Source organism: Tyto alba, unplaced genomic scaffold, assembly GCF_018691265.1.
Source record: "Tyto alba isolate M040663 unplaced genomic scaffold, T.alba_DEE_v4.0 Super-Scaffold_22, whole genome shotgun sequence".
Taxonomy (NCBI): domain Eukaryota; kingdom Metazoa; phylum Chordata; class Aves; order Strigiformes; family Tytonidae; genus Tyto; species Tyto alba.
In genome coordinates, this window is record NW_024881296.1 from 3,254,169 (window position 1) to 3,277,637 (window position 23,469).

The 23,469-nt window shown below is 42.0% G+C and overlaps 1 protein-coding gene and 1 long non-coding RNA gene across 2 annotated transcripts in view; one reads left to right on the forward strand and one right to left on the reverse strand.

Annotated features, from left to right (window-relative positions):
* Positions 1–8,640, reverse strand: part of PCSK2 (proprotein convertase subtilisin/kexin type 2) — a 107,089-nt gene extending 98,449 nt beyond the window's left edge. The window contains exon 1 of the mRNA XM_032986961.2: positions 8,164–8,640. Within this exon, the coding sequence (XP_032842852.1) occupies positions 8,164–8,337 (174 nt within the window). The 5' untranslated portion in view covers positions 8,338–8,640. The remainder of the gene's footprint in view (positions 1–8,163) is intronic.
* LOC122153721 lies at positions 8,292–14,121 on the forward strand. Its single transcript, XR_006165602.1, has 2 exons — positions 8,292–8,406; positions 10,636–14,121. It is a non-coding gene; the product is annotated as an uncharacterized LOC122153721 (long non-coding RNA).
* The last annotated feature ends 9,348 nt before the right edge of the window (positions 14,122–23,469 follow it).

The following is a 23,469-nucleotide window of genomic DNA, read 5'->3' on the forward strand; positions in this document are numbered from 1 at the left end:
ACCCATGCTACAGATTGGTACTGCACAGGAGGGTTTCCCAGATACAGTATTTTAAGAAGCGCTGGCATAATTTATTATTCATTTTAACATTTTGGCTTGATTTCCAGCTCACAGAATTTTCCATGGGCATGGACATTTCTCAGGGCTTATTAACTGAAACTATCTACCAAATACATTCTACATATATTTCAGCAACTACTTTGTAAGTACTTTATTACAAGCATTTGAAACTTGAGTTGCATGGATTAATTTTAATTGGAATAATTCCATAGATGGATGACGCAAAGGGTCACATGTAAACTTCTCCTTAACTACGCTATTAACAGTACAATTATACTAGGAAGTCTGATGCTACTTCCCCCCCCCTTTTTTGTTGTTGGCTTGGTTGATTTGGGTTTTTTAAAATCAATGTGGTCTTACTAGTAAAAGCTCTAGTTCAAACAAAATATCTGCTAATATTGTTCTGACGTGAAATGAGTACCAATGTTAGTACTTCTATACTGATAGTAACAGCACTGCAGTTAGGCTTTTTTCCCATTTTAACTACATCAACACAGAGCAGTAAAAGTTTTCTAAGGGTGGGTAGGGTGTTACATCTTGTCACCTGTCATATATTGTGAGAAGGATAGAAGGCTATTTTCCACCTTCACACAAAGGTTGGTTCTTCTAAAAGATAACAAATTCAAGCACACCACAGCGCACCTCAGTGCTTTTCTGAAGGAGCCAAATCTAGCAGCACAGTCAGTCTCTGGGACCATTTGCCTGCTAATAAACAAATGTTAAGGATGCCACAGGTTCTCAAATGGAAGAACTTCGAGGTGAGAGTGAACTGACAATTTCTTTTGGTCTAGATTTTTAATCTGGATTTGAACTCGCAAACGAGAAACAAAATGCTCTATCTCATTTGCAGTAACCATCTGTGTCTGGTTGTAATATGCTCTGTCCATCTGGCCTGGTACCAAAACCCAAGTCTTCAAGACAGGGTGGTGCTACAAAAACAGCTACCCTTTTGCTGCACAGCTCTGCAATCTAAGGTCTAGGGACAAATTCAACTTTGGTGTATGTAACAGCAACAGATATCCATACTGGCTCTCAGAAATGGCTCAGACTGCTCTCGACACATGAAAAACCTACTCAGAGGAATAACAGCTTCAAACAGGGCCCCAGACAGAGCCACAGCATATGGGATCCCAAAGTTCAAACACATACAAGCAATTAATATATCCGTATGTTGCAGAGTCCAGAAATAGCCTGGAAGTCATCTACAAGAAAACTATCTGGGCAGAAGGAAGGAGATCCCAGACTGATAGCAGGATGGTGATACTGTACTAATGATCTTTGTTTATCTAGTGCTGATAGTAAAACAACACCTTCGACTATAAATTCCATAGCACAGGTCTGAAATAGCTAAGGAACTGGCAGACTTGAAGTAAAGGAAACAAAGCCAGAGATCTGTTTTCTATAAATTAATCCTATCTCTCCTGGTGCAAATCCTGAACCTCAGTTGCATCGCACAGAAATCTCCACGTGCCAGCGTAATTCTTTTACACAGAGGTGTACAAATGAGAGAAATAACCTGGAGAGCTGAAGTCACTCCATGCAATACTGGAGGGATTGAGGGATTTCACAAAACTAGAAGGAGCATCACCAGGGTTAGGCGCACAGAATGGGGCAACAGGCTGTTTCCTGCCCCAGAATGCCAACAAAGAACTTGTGGCTGCTCTGCTGGTGGTTCTCCCACCTCACAGGTACTCTCTGGAGCAGGGGGCTCTAGGAAACAAGCCAGGGGACTCCTGGTTGCTTCTGGCTTTCATGGTGCCACGCCATCCTGAAACTGCTGGCCTGGGAGGCTGGCTCTGGTCTGGTGGCATGCAAGCAGCCTCTGGCAGAGAGGAGCCTGGGTGAGCTGTTCCTGCTCCACCAGATTTTGCAAGGTGGGCAACGGAGCGGGTGGCACCCCCCAGCATCCATGCTTTCAACACGGATGCTCCTTACCTGCTTAAGCCACCCAGACCTGGAACTACTTCTCAGAGTAGAAAGTTGTCCCCGGTGCCTTCATATCACACTGCAACAACATCAGGCAGGCACGCGGGGCTGGACTGCAGGAGGTAGGCCAGTACACACCACGTTCAGTTCTGGTGTGCTGGGATCACAGCATCCTGCACGTGCTGTTCACTTCTTCATATGCCTTCTCTGTTTTTCTCCTTGACACTGGCAAAACTAAATATAATTTAAATGAAAATAAATAATTGCACATCCCCAATCGGGCTGCAACATCAAAAAAAACAAGTGAAAAAAGAATTACTTGTAGAACATTTCCTGGGTCTCTACCACATGTTCAATTTTGCCAATGAGTTCAAGCAATATGGAATAAACAAAATTATAAATGCAGGCATCTTTATAAATAGCCAAAATTTCTTACCTGTGTTTTTACTGAGCTGTAGCTTAGCAAACAAAACAAAACTTGTCTATTAAGGTAAGGTTTAATGTTTGTGTTTTGCCAAGAAACAGAACTATACCATGTATTCAAAACAGTAATAGAGCAATTACAGCAGGTATCTATAGTAAGGGAGTGTGACCTTCTTATTTTACACTCAAATAATAAATGCTATGAAAATATGACAAGGTAATTCTTTTATAGTTCAGACAGAACACTCACTGCCAACAAGCAGTCGGTTTGAGTCTCTGCTAGAGAAGGAGCTCTGCAGAAACTAGGTTAGGGATGTACCTGAGCCTATGGTTTACATTTTTCTTCTTGTTGATAGTTTACAGCTTTCATGTGTATAAGCAAGTATATTTAAGTAACGGGGGTTTTTTTTTGTTCAGTTAGCCAGTTACAGTGTTTGCTCCTGGGGCTGTTTCTGCAACCAAGGCAGAATACAAAATAAAAAAAAAAAAAAAGCAAACCAACATCATTTTGAAAGAAATACAGTATTTCCACATATGAGGCAACTCTCTCCTAGCACAGCAAAACTCTTATTTAATTCCACTAACATTCCTCTTGAGTGTAAATAGGAGCAAATGGGACTTAGTAGTCTGTGCACAGTGATACACCTGAACTCCACCTGTGAGGAGCTGACAAGGGTCCGTCCAAATGCAGATGGCTGCCCTGCGTGTCACCTCAAGTACCTTCTTCCACAGCTTTTCTGGAAAAGGGAGCTCTCTATCACCACCCAGCAGTGTGCCTTCCCACAACAGGATCAAACTTTTCCCGCCTAGTTAATCTTCCCCTAATTTAAACACATCAGCTCAGACTATCTCTTGGAAACTGAAGCATTCGTTATTATGGTGAGATGACCTATTGAAATCTTGGTTACACAACTAGCATTTGCATGGAATTTACTTTTTCTTATTTTAGTAATACAAAATTGTAACAGTGAAATCTAGGAAATTAAAGCTCTTGGTTTCCTCAAAAAATTTACACTGCACCTTCCATTTCTCACAGGCTTTTCTGTTTCCATAATAAAGGATTACTTTCAGAAACAAACATCCTTTCCTCTAGGCCAGCATAAAACACAAAGCTAATTAATTATTAAACATGTATTAGTGCACAGAAACACTGCAGTCTGAGTCTTGATCTCAAGTCCTTGGACTCCAGTGGGCCCATGCAGGGAGACCTGGGCTCTCTGTCTTCTCTTCAGAAGCAATGCTCCAGTGCTTCAGCATCTGTTTTTCTACAACGGAGCATGCCTATACGCTCTGTGCTGCCTTCACCTAGCCAGAACACCTTCATGAGCACTTGCGTTAGCAGCATGTGTATGAAGGCAACCCCATCACGTTTATCTGCAGAGCATGGACCACCATATGCATGCACAAATTGGCTGGTTAATATATATATATACACTGGGTCAGACAGGAGCCTAGTTAAGAATTCACTTTTCTTTCTTCTTTGCTCTGTGCATAACTATTAGGGGAAAAGGACCAAGAAACATATGTATGTATATACACACACATCTCTATAAACACACATGAAGGCCAACATCCACAACCAGCATTTTTTACATGCACAGAATCCCATCTGTCCATCACAGTGCATTCTGGGCATGCAGAAACATGTTCTGGCACCTTAAATATCAAGCTAGGCAAATACCTCTTCTCCAGACCTAGGGACTGATCTACACAGCAAGGGATTTTCATGGATTTACTGTGTGGACCCCAGCAAGAAATTTTCAGGATCCCTGAAGGAGATCCCAACAAAATGATCCCAAAGCCGCAAGCCTGTTACTCTGCCTCTTGGTCTGCCTTCCATACCCCATCAACTCCCAACTCACAGGCTCCCAGCCTAGGTGCAGAAGTGGGCTGCAGCAGCAAGAAATCTGGCTTCTTTATCTGTTAAGTTTTGCTTTCGATAAGTCCATATGTATGCAATGTAAAAAAAAAAAAAAAAAAGAAAGAAGCTCCCAATGTTTCATACAGAAATTCCTGGCCAACTCCAGAAAGCTTGGTCCTCAACCAGCAGCCACCTAAGAAAAATGGGAAGCAGAAAAGTCACAGCTGTGAGAGGTACCTTGGTTTTTGCAAGATTTAGAGGGAGAGGTGATCAGCTGATGCATCAGGGGGAAAACAGACCAGCTTTGGGGAACATAAAATTCTCCATGTCTTGAAATCCGTGTTTGGTTCTTATTTTAAAATCTGAGGTCACTGAATGCTAACTGTTTAAAACCCTTCACCTCAGTGCCACCAGAAGTGGAATATTTATCTATGGTGGCATTTTGTAGACTGTCTTCATTTCAGTGTTGTTGATTAAATAGAAAGAGATGTCGAAACTCTGATCTCCAATTAAGAGACCTTTCCAAATACTTCTTCCAATTCCTCTGGTTAGAATTTATTAAGAATTGCAAGGCAAGGTCAGAAAGCAGCTTTTTTCAGCCTGCATTAAGAAATGTATTCTGGTGGCAACCATGCCAGGAAGCAAATAAAACAAATAGGAAAAAAACAAACAAACAAAGTTGTTCCTTTTGCAGTTTTCACAATTTAACATGTTAAATTAGGAGGGCATCCTCATGACTCCTGAGTGTTTGAAGATGGTAAGGCCATTTTAAGAAAAGAACCTGCTTTGTCACAGTATCTGTTTCACCAGGAATATACTGAATCAATTTTGGCACATAAAAATAGATTGAAAAATTGAAAATGTTAAAAAATAAAGAACACAATCAGAGTTAGAAAGGTCTGTGTTTGTATTTAATTCAGGGAAGGTGAAAGAAATCTTGACCAGTGTTTTTAAGACTCTGTTAGGATCCTAGATCTAAACACAGGCACCTGTTTACATACGTATCAAGCTCTTCTTAATCAATTTGTCAAGCACTGAGTTTAAAGTACACATTTTGGCCCACCTGAAGTCTAGTAGTCGTTTCAGAATGATGGAAGGAAACATGGCCAAAGAATCAATTAGAAAGTGTACTGCACTGGTCATAACATTAATCTTCAAGGCAATGCTTTCTCTTGTTATTTCTGCAGAAATCTGCTGTTACGTAAATGTAATATGCACTTGCTCAGAGATTGTTATTACAAAAAAACCATGTGCACTAAAAATGTGTCATTTAAAAATCAGCTTCCATAAAGTCATTTTAAAAGAAGTCTGTGATTTACAGTATGCATAAAAGAAATCCCTCTCATGTACATCTTAAATTCACACACAGAAAAAAGCTGAATCTGCCCTTGTGTTCCTACTGGGAAAGTCCCTGTGTTGAAATAAAGGTGATTATTTTCAGACTACAGATCTTCTCCAATATGGGTAAACGTAACTGGACTTGGCTTAAGTAAATAAGTCATTATATTATCCAAGTAGTATGCAAAGATTACTTCACCTTGTGGTATAATTTGGGGTTTTTTCTGGTATTTTTTTGAATATTTCATTAGACGGCATACCTACACACGGTACTTTCCCCTGAGAGTTTACCATTAACAGCTCTGTTTCCATACACATATGGCCATGTTCAACTTTCTGAGCTGCCATTTTTTCCATGAAAGCTGAGTCTGCGAGCTGCAAGCAGAGCCACTAGGCAAGCCTCATGATAGCAAAACAGATTAAGAGACTCTTCAGTTCTGCAATACTGAAGAGACACTGGACTGGATGGCACAAGCTTTATTAACAACTGACTACTGCCAACCAAGACCCATTACAGACTTCCCCTGCACAACAGCTTGCCATCAGCCTCCATGGATTATCCTCTGACACATACAGGTAAAAACCAAACCCTACGAACTTTTCATATTCCCTAAAATGACTGTCTTGCAGATCACAGGATGCTATTTCCTCCTGCATTTGTGGAGGAGAGGTGGGGAGGCTTTCTAGCTCTTCAGGGACTGACTGGGCTGAACCCAGAGACCTGCTGGAACAGCGTGTGCTCAGTACAGGAGCCAAGACCACCACCTGCCCATCACACCACGGCTCTGCCAGGCTTCGTTCCTAGAGACACCCACGTCCACAGGAAACAGCCCCCCACGGCACATACTGGAGAACAGGTACTCTCCTCACACACCCAAGGGACTTCCCTCCAGTTCTCTGCCGAGAGGAGCTACAAGACTGATTTCCACGAAGAAGCTGTATGTCTCCTAACATGCCCGAGGCACCCTGGGGAGAGGCATGGTGGAGAGCAAGGGATTGTATCATCCCAGAAGCTGCACTTCTTCATTCTACAAAATCCACCCTCTCCCTGTCTTTTCTCCATGTGTTTCACAGGATCATATGAAAGCATCCAGCAAATGTAATATGGAATTCAGCTATGCAGAAGAATAACCTTCCTTCCTCGTAAGGCCTTAACAGTCAGATATTGCCGGGATAGGAGGGAGAGAATGAGAACAAGAAAGGAACAAGAAGAGAGAACTGTTGACCAAAGAGCCATATCCAAGTTTCATGTAACAAGACCTAATGTCCACAATGGATCCTTTCCCAAGGGCATCAGCAGCCCAGCTCTGTCACTATCAGGACAAGGCTGTGAGCCCAAAACAAAAGCATCTTATCAGCAGCAGGAGTTAGCAATGGTCAAAGCAACAACGATCTTGTCCTCATTTCTCTAACAAGCTCCCAGTGGAGTTGAGACAAGGCAGCCCATGGGATGGAGTCTCACTTCCTATGCTTTTTACATTTTTTTTAAATTATTTTTTTCCTTTTTGTCTAAATCAAAGTCTTAAGCCATTTCACTCATTCGAGTTCACGGTGTCAGTCTCAGTCATTTCCTTGGAAGTAGGATCAGGCTCTCATTGTATAACTACCAAGGAAAGAAAAAAACCCAAACAAGCAGCAGCAGCAATGCTCACAGCTCACTTTCCCTTCACACTCCTCCAAGCTGAGCACTGCCTGGGCATTAAGCCTGCCAGGAATTGCATTGACCATGTATTAGCCTCTCTCAGTCTCAACCCCAGATCTGACTGTATCCTAAAATATTTAGAAGTCTAATGATTATTTGAATGGGAGAGATTTCTAGGGGAGCTGGGAAGAGACTCCCTGATACTGTGGCTGCTTCAGATTTCCTGGGACCTCAGGAGAGAAAAGAACCTCCAGTGGCACTTGAAGTTTCCCAATTTACATTCATGAGTGATAAGCACAGATTACCGATCACGCTTAATTTTAAGTAGCTTCTTCAGTCTGGGGACATCCTCTTTCTCATAAGAATAATAAGGGTATTAAGAAGCCACCGGCCTCACAAACTTGAGTGTCAAAACCCCTATGATATCTTCCATTTAATTGTGTGCAAGCTGCTCCATGGACATGCGGCTTTAATTATTTTTTAAGTACTCCGAGTAGTCTCAGTCGCAGCCGTGCACAGGAAGCCCCGGGCGACCCCAGCCCCCGAGCCCCGCCGGATGGGAATTCAATTGGAGGATGTTTACATAGTAAGTCAAAAAGCACCGAGCTACCATGTGGGAAACTCCTCTGCTTTCCAGTCCAATAAAATCACCCTGCTGGGGAGCCTTTAAAACGCCTCTTGGCGCCGCTACTCCCAAAATCTTCACCGGGAAGGGGGGGGGGGGGGGGGGGGGATTAACGCGGGGACAGCGGGACGCGCCCCGCTCCATCCCTTATCCCCAGGCAAGCGGCGGGCAGGACCGGCCCGGGGATGCTGGGGGGAGGACGCCGCATGCCCTCAGCCCAACGCGAAGGGCACCGCACCCCACCGCCACCGCACCTCCCCAAACCCCCGAGCCTGCGCGGGGGCTTACCTTCCGCACCCCCCCGAAGCCGTGCTCCGCCGCCACCCGCTCGGCCTCCGCCTGGCCCCCGCCGTGCAGCTCCACCAAGAAATGGTTGGTGTAGACGGCTCCCCGGGCCGGGGTACCGAGGAAGAGCAGGAGGAGGAAGAGGGCGCCTCGCAGCAGCGGTAGCCCCGCCGGCATGGCCCCGCGCTGCGCGCCCGCGGAGGCAGCCCACCGCGCCGCGGGGAGGGCGGCGGGCGGGCGAGGCGGGTAAGCGGCCAGAAGGTGGGAAGGGGCTGGGAAGGGGCTGGGCGATGGGTTGGGGGGGGGAAAGGGGGAATAAAACTAAAGTGGCGAAGGCAGGAGGGGAGTGGTGGGGACCGGCCGGGGGGCTGCTCCGGGGGTGCCGGGGGGGGGGGGGAGGGGGGAGACAGAGAGAGAAAGAGAGAGAGAGAGATGCGTGTGCGTGCGTGCGCGCGCGCTGCCAGCCCGGCCCCTCCTCGGTTCAGCGGCGGCCGGAGGGAAAGCACCAGCCGGGGGGGGGGGGGGGGGGGGGGGGGGAGATTGCCGCGCTGCCAATCATGGGCGAGGAGGATCGCCCCTGCTCCCCTCCCCCCCCCCCCCCCCCCCCACTCCCCAGCACGCATCTTCCACACACACCCACATCCCCAGCCCTCGCAACGCCTCTAACGCCTTCCCTTCACCCCTTGCACACCTTTTTACACACACCACCCCCCCACACACACACACACACTCACACACACTCACACACACTCCTTTCACAATACTTACCCCCCACTTACACCTGGACACCGCGCACCAGCCCCAGTTCAGCACCCACAGCAGTCCCCCAATACCCCAGCCTAGCCCTGGACCTGCCCCACATTCCCTCCAGCTCTTCTTCCCGTGGGGTTGGTGAGGGGGGGCAGGTGGAGCCGGGCCCCCCCCCCCCCCCCCCCCCGGCCTTCCCAGAGCAGGAGGCAGTACAGAGGTGACTGTAGGGTGGGGATGGCTAAATACTCTGTCAAAATCTACACGGCCAGGGCCAGCACCAGGCTTCTCTTCGGAGCCCGGTGAACAGAAAGGGTTAGGGAGTGCCCCGCACACACCCCACTCCGGTTTGTGCCCCTCACCAGCTGCTCGTGGGGTGATCGGCAACTTGTCACTATCCCATTTTGGGGGGAAGGCGAGGCCCTAGGAGGGGGTCAGGCAGTCCTAAGGCAAAGCCAGGGGAAAGCCGCAGGACTAGGGCCCTCACTCGATTCTGACTCCCAGTCCCCACTGCCCACAGCTCAGCTGTGCAGGGACACCCTGGGGTCTGGGGTCCCCTAGCAACCCCCAAAGGTGAGTTTGCAGGGAAAGCGCTGGCAGGAAAGCATCTGGGCATTCCCTGCAATGGGAGTGTTTAGTGTGCAGGTGGGGTTGCAGAGGTGGCAGCATCTAAGAGGACGGGAACTCGGTTCTGTGAAAAATAATCCATCACCTGCAAACCTCCAGGTGGAAACAAATGGAACAGAATATGCAAGTTTACATCAAGGTATAATTTAGCTTGTTCCCACAGCTATGTTTGTTAATTTGTCACGTGAAAGGTTAATCCTTTGATGGATCCCTGAAGGGTCCCTTGGGAAAGACTCGGGGCACAGAAAGCATGGAAAGCTAGTACTGCCTTTAAAACAAACAAAACGATAGATTTACTGTAATTCTACAAATGGTCAAATGTAATACAGAACTTAAATCAATCTGGGAAAACGAAAACAGCAAAGGTCACAAGTGAGACTCTTCTTCCATTATCCTAAAATGCTTTAGAAAATGACAGAAGAGCTCACCACACGATTGTGAATCCAAATGAGCATTGGTTTGTCATGACAAATTATTGATTTCCTTCTAGATAAAAGAATATCCCTATTCAAACAGAAGGGAAATGGTAACTTGGAGCCTGATCCAAAGCCATTTAAATCAACAAAAGTGCTGTAAATGAATGACTGATGTTGGAAAAAAATCAAACACAAGGGAAAAGTAAAACATTAGAAGTGGCACAGTTGAGAAGGAAAACATCTTTGCAGCCTCATTAAGAGACTATGTCAATAGACTTCAGCCTTTATATGCCTGTTCTAACCATAGTTACTAAAAACAATTTTATATGTTATTTCTTTAAGCCAAGTTGTTTGTTTTCATACATATTCAGCAACATCTCTCCCTTACAACATCTTTCCCAGTATTAAAGCAGATCCTGCTGCACTACGTGTTTCCAGGTGACTTGGGGCCCCTGAGACTCTCAGAACAGTAATACCTGCTGGCAACTGCTTGACAGCCGATGAAGGCCCTACTGGCTTCTACCCACAATTGTTTCTCAGGATCGAAAAATGAGGGAAATTAAAAAAGCAGCAGAGGAAAGCAATTTTCTCTACTTTAAGTTCTTGTTTATGAAAATACATATAAGCTTTTTTTCCTCCAGAGGTCTTCCGTTGTTTGACACACCTCTTTCCATTTTGTTGCCAGTCCAGAGAAAGAGGAACATCAATAACAAAGGCAGGACAGCAGCCCTCCTGGCTCCCTCAAATCAGCAGGACAAGATCCTGCCCACATTCAGAAACAAGGATCATATCACAGATTTGGGCGAGGAGTGTGACTAAATCATTCATTGTGTATCTTCTGACATCCCTGACTGCCAGCTGACAGTACCACTCAAAGTTGGTGCCACTGAAGAACAATATGGCAGGAACATTGCAATGCTGAGGAGATATCACCAACCAGCTCTAGCTTATAAACCTCACAATATAGAGTTTTGAAGGCTTTGTCTATGTGATGATGTTTAAAAAAAAAAAAAACTTTAAAAGAGAGATTAGGTTAGGAAAGATTCGGTTAAAAAGTCAGATCTGTATAACACCAAGAAGAGAAAAGTCAGTTCAGAGAGGCCATTTTTTAAAAAAAAAAAAAAAAAGGTCATTATGAGTTGATGATTGTAGAAGTTTAAGACCAGACTAGACCACTGGGATTTCTAAGTTGGCATTTTTTGTAAGCTGTGGGGTTTACCTGTATTAATTCTTGCTTCTGGTCCATAGTTCTTTTTTTTCCTTAATGTACCAATCTTGAGTTAAAAATCAGGGTTGATCTATTACAGCTGTTGTGGAATGTTCCAATGATTGCTTACAGCCGTTTGTAAAAATTTGTAACTTTGCCTGTCTTTACAGTACTGTTTGGTCCTGCACTGACGTCTCAGTGTTGTTTTTATTATGAATTTGTCCATGGAACTACTGAACCTAGTAACTTTATCAGTAATGCATTTACACTGGTGTACTGGATTTAGCAAGACCTTACAGAGATCATTTCTTGGCCTCAGTCCTCTGGAACGTCTCCAGAAACAAATCAACTTTAGCAATGATTCCCACTTAGTAATTATACTTAAGAACCTAGCATTTAATCAGTTTTTAGTCTGTTTCATAAAGGCCGTTTTGTTTTTGTATCCAGTTTGTTCACTGACATGTCATGCGATATCAAGGGTCTCCCAGACACAACCAATGTCATAGAAGTGATAGATCAAAAAACTTGTTTTTTTTTTTTTTCCTCTGACTTTATCAGTTCATCCAGTAAGAAAGACCAATGTTCCCCATAAATTTTGGCTCATCTAATGAAAGACAAATAAACAACACTACTAGTTTTACCAGTGAAAACTACAGCAGTGTTTAAAAAATAATATAAAATTAGATTAAAAATTTCAGTTCCCAAATGTATTGCTGACTACATCTTTAAACAACCATTAAATTACTACGATTATTTTACAACAAGTAGTTGACATTCAGTATGAGGTCAACAAAGTATTAACATTTGCAGGAGGTGTTTCTTTCCCCTGGGACTGCACACGATGGTACTATGCCAAAAGGACCAGTATGTCAGAGGAAGTTGTAAGAACTCGTTTCTTCTCTGTGGAAGTCAACTGAGTCTTAAGTACAAGGTTTACATTGCTTTCATCTTTAATTGCTCATCCTAGCAGATGTGTGAGCAGCAACATTCTGAATAGCTGCAAGTAGAATATTACAATAATCAACTTTCACATGTTATGAGAGCGCAAAACACATGAGCGTCCTTTTGCACAAGTCGGAGTCTCCCTTAAACCTATCTTTCTGAAGCTGTGAAGTGAGCATACAGTCATGCTTTAAGTGGACTCTGGAGCAGGCTTAGAGATAAAACCTACATTTGGAGGAACAGAAATGGGACTAAAAAGGCATGAGAAGATATTTCAAAAGGAAAGAATTTGATACCTAGTTAAAAAGCCCATAGTTGAAAGAAAGTGAAACAATATTTTTTGACAATATTGTTGAGAAGTTACCAGGACAGAGAATTAATCTGAAGAAAAGCAAGAACTAGAGTCTTATATTCTCTGCATACACCAGGGAACCTGTGTAATTCAATGTACAGTAAGAATAGAGTGAAATGCCATCAGGAACTACCACAGCAGTTGAGCGGAGCACCTCACCACCATGAATTGGCTGAGTGGACCACCTCACTGCTGTGAGCTGGCTCATTTCAGCTACAAGGTAAAAGTCACTTCAGAAAGTTTCCAAAACAAGCACTCTAAATGTACATCTATTTATCAGCCTTGCTGTGGATCATCTTAGGACAATTTATAAGAGCAAGCTTTAAACGGTTTTGTTTTGATACTGAGCAGCACAGGTATGAGGAAAGCAAAGCAGAAACCACAGTAAATGAGTTCAGAGAGCTCATTGCTACTATTGCTCCACTTTGGGCTGATTGCCAAATCAGCCATAACTGTCTTAAAGAGGGTTTTCATAAAACGCATCTAGGCCATTTGAGCACAACAATGAAAAAAATGGATGTAAGAGTTATAGCAAACCAATGAAGGCAGGCAAAAGCAGTGTTTCCATGTGGAGGTTCTAGATTAAAGAGCTTCGGATCTTCGGTGATTTCAAGATCATTTGCCCTATTCAAAAATAATTGCTTCAACATTTTCATTGCTTTATACTATTGGATATTTTATTAACAATATTGTATTAACAATGGCAGTGTTATTTACAGACACATGTCTCCAGATCTACTATATATGTTAAATTCTCTTAGTGAAGAAAGAGGGCTACACCAGAAGCACCACTTTGTATCTAAGATATGTGAACCCAGGAGGGTTGGCAGTTACCAGGCACAGAAATTAAGAACTAAGATGAAACATTTCATGCCATCACTGTGTGGGACTGACTGCATGGACCTTTCAAGCCTAAAGGACACTTGAAGACTGGAAGCCCTAATCCACAGTTTCTAGTTACTTAGACTTTAAGTTGCAGGCAGAATCCTCTCAACACACATGTAACTATACAGATGTTATATTGCCAAGTGTCAGAGTGGACAAGAACTGTATGTACTAATTTAGTGACATGATAATGCAAATAGTAAAAAAGAAGAGGGTAAGAACTGGTTCTCGGCATCCATTCACTGCAAGCCAACTGGGGTGAACAAAGAGGATGGGAGAAGGAAAAGTGTAATTTCCTCCTCAAGCAGTTTGTTTTCTTTCATTACGTCCAGACATAAGGAACAACAGAGGGTTGGTAAGCAATATGGTGTCTGACAGGCAGAAGGTGAAAACTGTTGATATAAACAATGAAATCAATCTCCCATGCTTGCTTTACAAGTTTACAATCTGAGATGGACAGAGAGAAATAGATTATGTATAAAATACATGTTCACAAGCCAGAAAAATAAAGCCCTTGAAAAAAGAGTGTGTTTGACTGAGCATTTGAATATGATTAAGATTAGGATCATGCTGAAAGCCTTATGGATTTCACTGGGACTACAGCATGTAAACGGCTGCTAAATGGGAACATGATTATCCATGTGCTGAAATAGTTTCCTGAATCTGACTCTTAACCACTGCTAAAACATGTAGACAAATGCTCAGTTTAAGCATCCATGACAGAGAGGTACTAAAAGTAATGAAAATATGTGGTTCATTTATATTAAAAGGCTATGCTTGTCACATTTCCCAGGCTTGTTTGTGTTTTATGCTACTGAGTTCTTTGATGAAGACCGAGTCTGTCTGGAAAAGAGGTCTGTGCAAATGACATTAGAAAACTAGAATTGCTCAGCAGAGTCAGTTTGAAGCAGATGGTCTCACTGACATTTTAGAAGATAACAGTGGGTGAAAGAAAGCTCCTAAGCGAGACCTGGAAATACTAATGTAAAAAACCAAACCAAAACAAAACAAAACAAAACCCACACCAAAAAAAAAAAAAAACAAAAGCAAAAAAAACACAAACAAACAAACAAACAAACAAACAAACAAACAAAAAAAAACAAAAAAAACACAAAAAACAAACAAACAAAAAAAAAAAAAAACAAAGAAACCAAATCAAACCCCAATAGTAGCACACTTAAGGAAAAAAGGCAAAAGAAAGTCAAGGTAAAAAGACATCTGTGAACCATGGGAATGACTGGGACAAAGGAAAACAGCTGGATACTTGGAGTTAGGGACAGAGATCATCCATCAGAGGAAAGACTGAAAGTGGAACTCAAAACAACATCAAAACATCCATCAAGATGGTCTCCAAGAAATCCTCCCACATGGGTGATGAAACTTCCATGAATTACTAACCAATCTAATTGTTTGCCTCAGGAAGCTCTCAACCATGTCCAAGATGAATTACAGAAAGACTCAGGGAAGGTAGGGAGAAGAGAGCAGTAATTGCAGTTTGTTCAGCTTTCTGAGCCCTTGTAATTGTTTATCTCTTTGATAAAGAGAAATGAGTGACAACATACAGGTGTGGTACAACTAATAACAAGCTCTTCAACTTTGGTAGAACACTAATTATGAATGTTTGGCTGAAACACGGGACAAGAGTTGTCCACCAAAAATGCAGTTTATTGCAATAAGGAAAAATAAACATTTAAAGATTTAATTGTATAAACATCCTTTTGATGGAATGAACTTACAAATTTCTATACTTTCCATTTAATATTCAAGCCTTGCAGCTCTGGCAAAGATAGGAAAAAAATCTCCACCACCTCCACCAGGCTGCTTCAATCACTTTTCTCATAATTCAGCTGCCAAGTACTGCCAAAGTTAAGTATCTTGGTACATGACTGAGGTGAATTTGTTTGTGCTCTTTCTTGCACCAGTTTCACAGGCCTGCAGTTCACACTGCTCCCTGGAAAAGACTGCAGACCAGCGTTTTTTCCTTCATGTCATCATGAATTTAAAAAGTCTTAAACCTCACTATAAAAAAATAGAAAACCCCCCAAAATAGCTTAAAGCATAATGCCAGAATAACAGTTTTAAGTTAACAGCTATTTACTTCTCTTAAAGTTAACTTCCTTCAGGATCTCTGCATAGCTACCTTTAGATTTTGTCACATTCAGCTGTCTCAGGCCCTGCCTAAAACCTTTCCCCTTGCAAGCAGTGACCTTTTCACACTCCTGGTACAGAGGCATTGGAGCTGGGATGCCAGCACAGGATAAAAACTCGGGCACAAAACTCAGAGGATGCTGCAGACAGTCCTTAGCAGGTACCAGCTTGGGCTCTGGGAGGGTCAGTGTGCCATATCCCAACATGGTGGCACTGAGAACAGCTGCCACCACCCATCAGCCCAACCCTCGGCCACCAACGATGCCACAGCTGGTGCAGAGGAGACAGATTAGCAATGGGAAACACATAGGCAGAAATTAAAATTTGATTTTTTTCCTCCATCTCACATGCACCTTGTATAATGATTACTAAGACTTCACGTAATGAAACCTCATTCAAGTCTGAGGTTCAGAAGTGCTGTGCTATAGACAACAACAAACAGCCTTTTGTAAAGAAAAATGGAGGATTTTCTATAAAGGTTGCTGAAATTCAGTGGGAGATGGATGACAAAGCCTATTTTTTCCTTTAAATTCTCCCCTGACAGAAGTAATTTTGTCTGGATTTTTGGCATAAAAACAAACACATCTATTCCTACACCCTTCTTTTCTGTAGTGCTGACCTTTTCCAAATCATTATGAAGTGTATATACACATATTGTCACACTAAGCTGTATCATGACTTCATAAACAATTCACCAAAAAGCCACTGCACATTCATAATTTTAAAAGAAAGTCGAATTTGACAGTGTAAGAAAAATGGAAAAAATAAAAGCAAATAAATCTCTAGGAAAAACACATCGCTTGTCCCCTAAACTGCTCTCATATCATCATTCTCTTCATAAAAAAAATGCATTACCTGTTATTACTTCTCATCTGAGATAACTATAGTGAACATCACAAAAATGCGTGCAGGCTCTGCTCAAGAAGTCACTTCTAAACCACTGCACGAACCCGGTGTTTGGCTATATCTTAATTTTACTTGTAGAAGATAAAGAAGCTCTGAGGAGCAGATGAGAGGTCAAGTCTTCAATAAACATCTTGGTACAGCAAAATTGAAGTTTAGCTTACTTTGGGTTTTGTTTTTACTTTGCTCCACAATCAGATTTTAATGAGTGAGAACCTATTTTCCATCAGAACTACCGTGATTGCTTCAAGGGGGGGCCCTTCAAAAGGCTTCTCAATAATTTGTTAGCTCTTTGCAACCCTTACCTCTCAGTGGGAGCAGAGCTGCATCAGCATCCAAAGGGAGGACTTGGTATTCAACAAATTTTCCATTTGAATTTCACTTCAGAGAAGAGAGTACAAAAATACCAAAAAGAGGACAGGCTGACACTTCATTTGAAATCAACAGTTTCAAATTCAAGACAAAGGAATTTAGATTTGAAAGGAAATAAAAGGTCTAGGTTTTACCACAGATTTGTCCTATCATATACCTATGATAGGACACTGGTCTTGGCAGAGCCATGGACCACTATTTTAAAAATATCAAAAAGAAAAAGCATGTGGGTCCTTAAATGTGCATTGCTGTTTTGCCTAAAGATTTGTTTTAGCAGGTTCTGACAGACATATCCTGTTCAGATTACCCTCAGGAACCACCCCTTTGAACCATGGTGATACCTTTCATGAGGAAATTAATCAGCAAGATCCCCAAAATCATGAAGGGCATCACAAGACAAAAATTATCTCAGTGGGAAGCGTAGTGATTCAATCTTCTTATGGAAGTATGTAATACAGAACATTCCAAATAATTTTGTCTATTAAAGGGTCACAGTAACGAATCAAAGATATTGAATAACTGTTTGCATTATCAGGAAATACAAAAAGAAATATGAAAAACAGAAAAAATGAACACTGGAAAAGGGAAAGAAAAGCCTGCAGTGTTCTATTTGCAAGAAAACAATTATGGATCTTATCAAATCATGCCATTGTATCTTTGTATGGACTCCTCTGTATGATTATTGCTGAAATGTGGGACAAAGTACACCCTATATTCAACTGCTATAGGCCGCACAACATTAGGCACTGAATAAAGGATTCTGTTTTTTAATAAGGAGCAGATGGTCACCTTATTCAAGCAGCTGTTGGGGGAAAAAATTATTCACTGTCAGGCATCAAAGGCTAACAATTCAGATGGTTAGATTCAGATGCACTCACTCCTGCTAAGTAGTGGTATCAGCATTCAGCCACTGACTGGTCTAAGACAAGAGAAATGAAGTGAGGCAAAGAGGCTCCTCCTGGTCAGCTCTGCCAGCAACTCTTAGTGGCATATGAGCCATACCTACAAATCCAAGCTGGTGCTTAGCAAAAGCTCTAACTATGCCTCAAGGCATTTTTGAGGTCCAAGTTCTATACTAACAAGTGGAATTGTCAAAGAGTACATTAAAGGTATAAGCATATTAAAGCCTGTAAAATTAAAATTGAGTTATTTCAGGAGATTATATTTTATCACTAGGTGGCATTGCTCTAAATCTTCCAGTGCCTCTCTTCCGAGCTCTTTACTGTATGGGTAGTATTCTAACAGCTGGTGAAACACACAGGTTTCACTGAGGTGGTACCAGCCATGCTGTTCAAAATGTATGTACAACCCTTTAGTGAATCTATATGGCAAGATATTTTATTCTAACTTCGCCTCAACTCTTCTATTTACTACTACAGAAACAAACACAGTCCATAACCAGACATTCAGTTACACCAACTGAAAGCCTCAGCCTACTCAGAAGCACTTATAAAAAAACTCCAGCCCCCTCTGATGGTTCCCCCCTTCCACAATTCAGCTTCACAAATCTTTCCATCAGGGATAGCACAGTTGGTTCCAGCTCACATTTGTGTGTTGTACAACAGCTGTAAAAACAGGGGTTTTTGCCAATTTACTGTACCACTGAGTTGACTCATTGCCTGAGGAATTTGAAAAAATGTTAAAAAATTACTTTCAATTTATTTTTTTTTACTTCAACTGTTGAATTGTCTGTGAAAGACATTAATGAAAAGTCTGACAGCATGAAATAGACGAATAAAAAGCATGAACATTTGTATTATTTCTAAACCTGAATGTCGTGGTTTAACCTCAACTGGCAACTAAGTACCATGCAGCCACTTACTCATTCTTCTCCTCCCCCCACTTCCCTCCCCCACTGGGATGGAGAATCAGAAAGAAAAAAAAAGTAAAGCTCTTTGGTTGAGATAAGAATAGTTTAATAGTTGAAATAAAATAAGATATAATAATAATATTGGCAATGAGAAGGAAGATAACAAAAAGAGAGAAGTGATGCACAATGCAATCGCTCACTGCCCACTGACCAATGCCCAGCCAGTCCCTGAGCAACGATCAGCCCCTCCCGGCCAGCTCCCCCCAGTTTATATGCTGACCATCTCATCTTATAGTATGGAATATCCCTTTGGCTAGTTTGAGTCAGCTCTTCTGGCCATGCTCCTTCCCAGCTTCTTGTGCACCTGTCCTCTTATAGGTCATGGGAGACTGAAAAATCCTTGATTTAGGATAAGCACTACTCAACAATAACTAAAACACCAGTGTGTTATCAACCACATCCAAAATACAGCACTGTACCAGCTACTATGAAGAAAATTAACTCTGTCATAGCCGAAACCAGGACACTGAGTAAAGTTTTCAACAGCAGAGATGTTATACAAGAACTCAAACATCCATTTTGAAACAATCTTTGTGAAATGTGTGTCCAATTCCATTTTGGGAACTGATGAAATTTCATTCCTACTCCAATAACTAAATCCTATGTATTGTATCTAATAATTATTACCCAGTGTGCAATGGTACTATATCCCAAAGAGGGTTTAAAGATTCAAGGAGGTAAAGTTTAGCCACATCCAGAAATGCAATCCTCAAAATCCCCTAGCCTTTAATTACCTAAAGCACAGACATGGCAAAAAGACTGTCTATGCACTTGATATTCAGGAGTCACTGGATATGGAATGCAGCAAGTTATGTAAGAGGGACTAGAGCCTAAAACTCAGCACTCTTATCTGAGGACCCTAGGCACCAGTTAAATCATGATCTTTCCACATCTACATTTTCAAGAGGTAACTAGTGAGGACATTCAGCCCCTTGCACAAGAAATCCCTGCATGTTTACAATCTTAACAGCTACAATCTCAGTTCCATCACTAGATTTTTTTTCTTCCTTTCCAAGACAGACCCTTTAATAAAGTGTACTCTATGGCCTGGATGCCACTCTCTGCTTTACTGATTTAACAAACTGATTTGTATTTGCCTCTGAACAAATCAACTTTATTAAGTCAGCAGCAATGACCCTTCCCCTTTTCCTGAGCTCAGATCAATGTCAGAACAACTCTATGACCAACAGTGCTCGTGTTCAACAGATTTTATCCTAGGAATGAAATGATTCGTAACAGTCACATCACTCAATTTTAGGAGAAATACATGGTCATTACATCTCCTTTTAAACCATTTCAGGGCAATGACAGAATGCTTTTCAAAAGAGGAAAACAAGTCAAAAGAAAAAATTGTTATTTTCACTTTCAATACTATACAAAGTTAATTTCCAGAAGTGCTAGAATTGTTATAAAACAATATTTATTTCCTTTACACTCCTCCTTATATGTCCTCTCACTCTGATAGACATGACCATCTTCCATCTCTGAGAAGCAAGAGACGCACTCACAGAAGTGGGTCAAGGAAGCTTTCCTCACTCTCTGAGCCTGTACAGCCTGAGTTTCACTCATCACGTTCTCCAACAATTGCTTCAAGTCTTTGTAATTGGGCATGTGCAACTGTTCAATCAGACCGATAACACTCATCCTTGCAAAGCACTTGAGCTCTAGGGATGAAAGCAACTTAGCACTAATGGTAACTATTGTCTTTAACAAAGGCCTTGAATACACACTGGGAAAAAAATAATAGGAAAAAAAGTTTTGGCAGTTTAATTGAATCAGTTTAGAAACAGATTAGATAAAATCAGTGAACCTCCCTTATGCTGGGTCTCAACAGAATGTCTGTAAAACAGTTTCTGAACCACCTAGTGCTGTGCTCTAGGCCCAAGGTACTTGGCACAATGCTGGTGTGTTGCTTGCCTAAGAGACACCACTGATGTCCTAATACAACAGTCCTCCTTCTTCTATGTTTTCTTTTCTGAAAGAATTCCCTGACAGGTACAGCCAGAAAACAGCCCCTCCTTCATGAAGGGTCCAGGAATTTTTTTGTCTGTTTTTTTCTCTTTTCTTTTTCTTTCAATACAGCAAATGCCAGCCACTGATTAGCATCTCCTTGCCACTCCTGCTACCTGGCAAGTACCACTTCTTCCTGAAATAGACCAGTGCAGGTGGACCAATATCATTAATTTGTATGTAATTTGGAAATCACACATTGACTCACCATGGTTAACAGGTGACTAACACAGCTTGACACTGCTGTATAGACATGGGCTGAATGTACTCATTATACCATTGAGGAATAATTAAATAATCTGTTAATAATTTTAAAAACAAACAGTGTTTGCTATTAATATATTAGTTACCTTAATAAAACTACCCACATATGCATGATAAATGATGATGCTGACAGTAGGGTCTAAAAAGGAAGACCTGTGTAATGATAGCATGGCTCTGTGGTTCAAATATGTGAACTCAGAGACTGAATTCCCTCTCAGGTCTGCCACTCACTTCAGTGTTGTACTCATCTACAAAATGGGGGTATTTATCTAATTCGATCAGGCACCCACTATTGGAACATTTACATGAAAGATTATGAGGAAATGCAAAATCCCACTAGAGTCTACAGAGACTCTAACATTTTGGCAGAGAAACAAGTTCTTCCTTCACAAGAACTGACCATCAGTTTATCCCCCGCCCTCCCCAGCTGCCTGTTTAAGGTCTGGCATTTCTCTGCTCAGGAAGCGATTCCATTCATTTCTGTATCATCCCTCATGAGAGTCTCAACATGGCTGATCACTGAAATGAAAGGTCACCAGGAAATCAAAGCAGGAGTGGGCTGTGAGCTGGCACTAACAGCAGGAGAGAAGGATGGCTTTGTGGCTACAGTCACATGGGCTAATTGCAGTTTTCTTGACCTCTGAGGATTTGGCTAAGATGTTAGATCTGATTTTCTTTTATTGCATGTACAAAGTGAAGTCAGGCAAATGCTGGAAGAGAGAATGCCTTCTGGAAAGAAGTCATAATTATAACATCATAGGAACTCTTCACACACTTCTAAAGGAAATTGTGTCTTAAAATCAGTATTTGCTGCAAGGTTAAAGAGTGTCTAAGATTGAGGTATTCATTAGCTATCTTTCTGCTGATAGTCATTGACAATTATTAGTTACCTAACATTTCTGACAAAAGCAGGGTCTTTCTTTAGTCATGAATTTGATGAGCTGCACTGGGAATATTTGGAATAATGTGAACAATTCTGGTCACTCAGATTCAAGAAGGATTGAAACTGCTGCAGATATCAAAAAAACCCCAATGAGGACAGTCATGGGAACCAAGAGTCAGCCCAAAGGTTGCAAAGTCCAGCTGAGTTTTTTTAACCAAAGCAACAGAAGAGAAGGGATAGGGCTTCTCTGAAAGTCACAATCACAGAATCACAGAAAACACATCCAGGGGAAAGCACTGACAAGGAAGGGACACTTAAGACCAGGTACAGTATTGTTTTAAGAACAAATGGGTATTATTAATCCATACTGAGGCATGATTACACTGAAAATTAAAAGATCAAGTGTTAAAAGAAAACCACTGAAGGAGTGAGGTCTTATGTCTGGAAATAAGTTTTAAGGTATAGCTTGCTAAACTTATAGAAAAGGCTGTAACATGGTGCATTCAGCAAGAAGGGGGTGGAATTGCTAACCTGACAGAACACTCCCAGTTCTTTGTACCAATGCTTCTTCTAAAATAAAAGAAAATAAAAAGCCAGGGCTCATAAGGCAATTTTTTTCAAGAAACATACACAGGAAATAATCTGCATAGAAGTTTAATTTCCTCTGAATTCGCAAAAATTTGTTAAACTTTGTTTTTACCCTATTACAATTAAAATCTGTTGTAACTACATGGTGAAGAAAGGGAAAGAGCTAAGACTAAGCATTTTATCAAAGAGTGACAGATTTCTGAAAAGTCTGTCAGCATAGCTTGTCAGCTAATGGATAAATTACAAGCCCATGATAGATAATAACTAAGTTCTGTGGGTTGAGCAAATGCCAAACGTGGCTGCGGACTTTTTTTTAGACTACAGAAGCTCTCCAAAGGCAGGGACAGTTTCCAACACAATGTACTACCTCTTTATTCCTAAGGCATGTTCTGTAGTACATATCCCTATGGCAGGATAACACCTGTACCTTTTGAATGAACTTTAGCAGTTCTGACTGCATTAGACCGAGAATGACTGGAGGCAAAAATCCGCAAATATATGGTGAGTATATCTTGGCCTGACCTTCTCTACCAAACAGACCTAAATGCTCCTAGGTGAGGCCTTGATCTGAATATGACAGCTCAGGTCCTTATTGTACCTTGAGGGCCTCACTGGGAAGGGATAACAGTCTCAAAGCCTCCTGAAGAAACTGAGCTGCAGCTCCCCTTCTGAGCTTCCCTGCAGAACACTGCCTGGATCAGTTAGCACAGGAGGAACCATGTGCTGGTCCTCTCCTTTCTTAGAGCCAAGGGGTACCTGGAGATGCAAGAGTTTTCTCTAGAAGCTGCAGCCGTGCTTCCATTTGGATCTAGCCAGGGTGATTACACCCTACCAGTTGGTTCTTGCAGGCTGCCCAGGAAAATGTAAAGGTGGAAGTAACACAGGAAGAGTGGCAAAGTAAGGGGTCTGAAGAGAGTGAGACTGAAGGAATGGAAAAGCAAGGAGAGAAGGCAATGGGAATGCAGAGGAGGAGGGAGGAGGGAAATAAGTGAAAGATGGATAAACCGAAGACAATACACAAAACAAAGATGGCATGAAAGAAGAGACGCAGAGAAAAGATGGGGCCAAAATATGTGCAAAGCCCAAACAGAACAG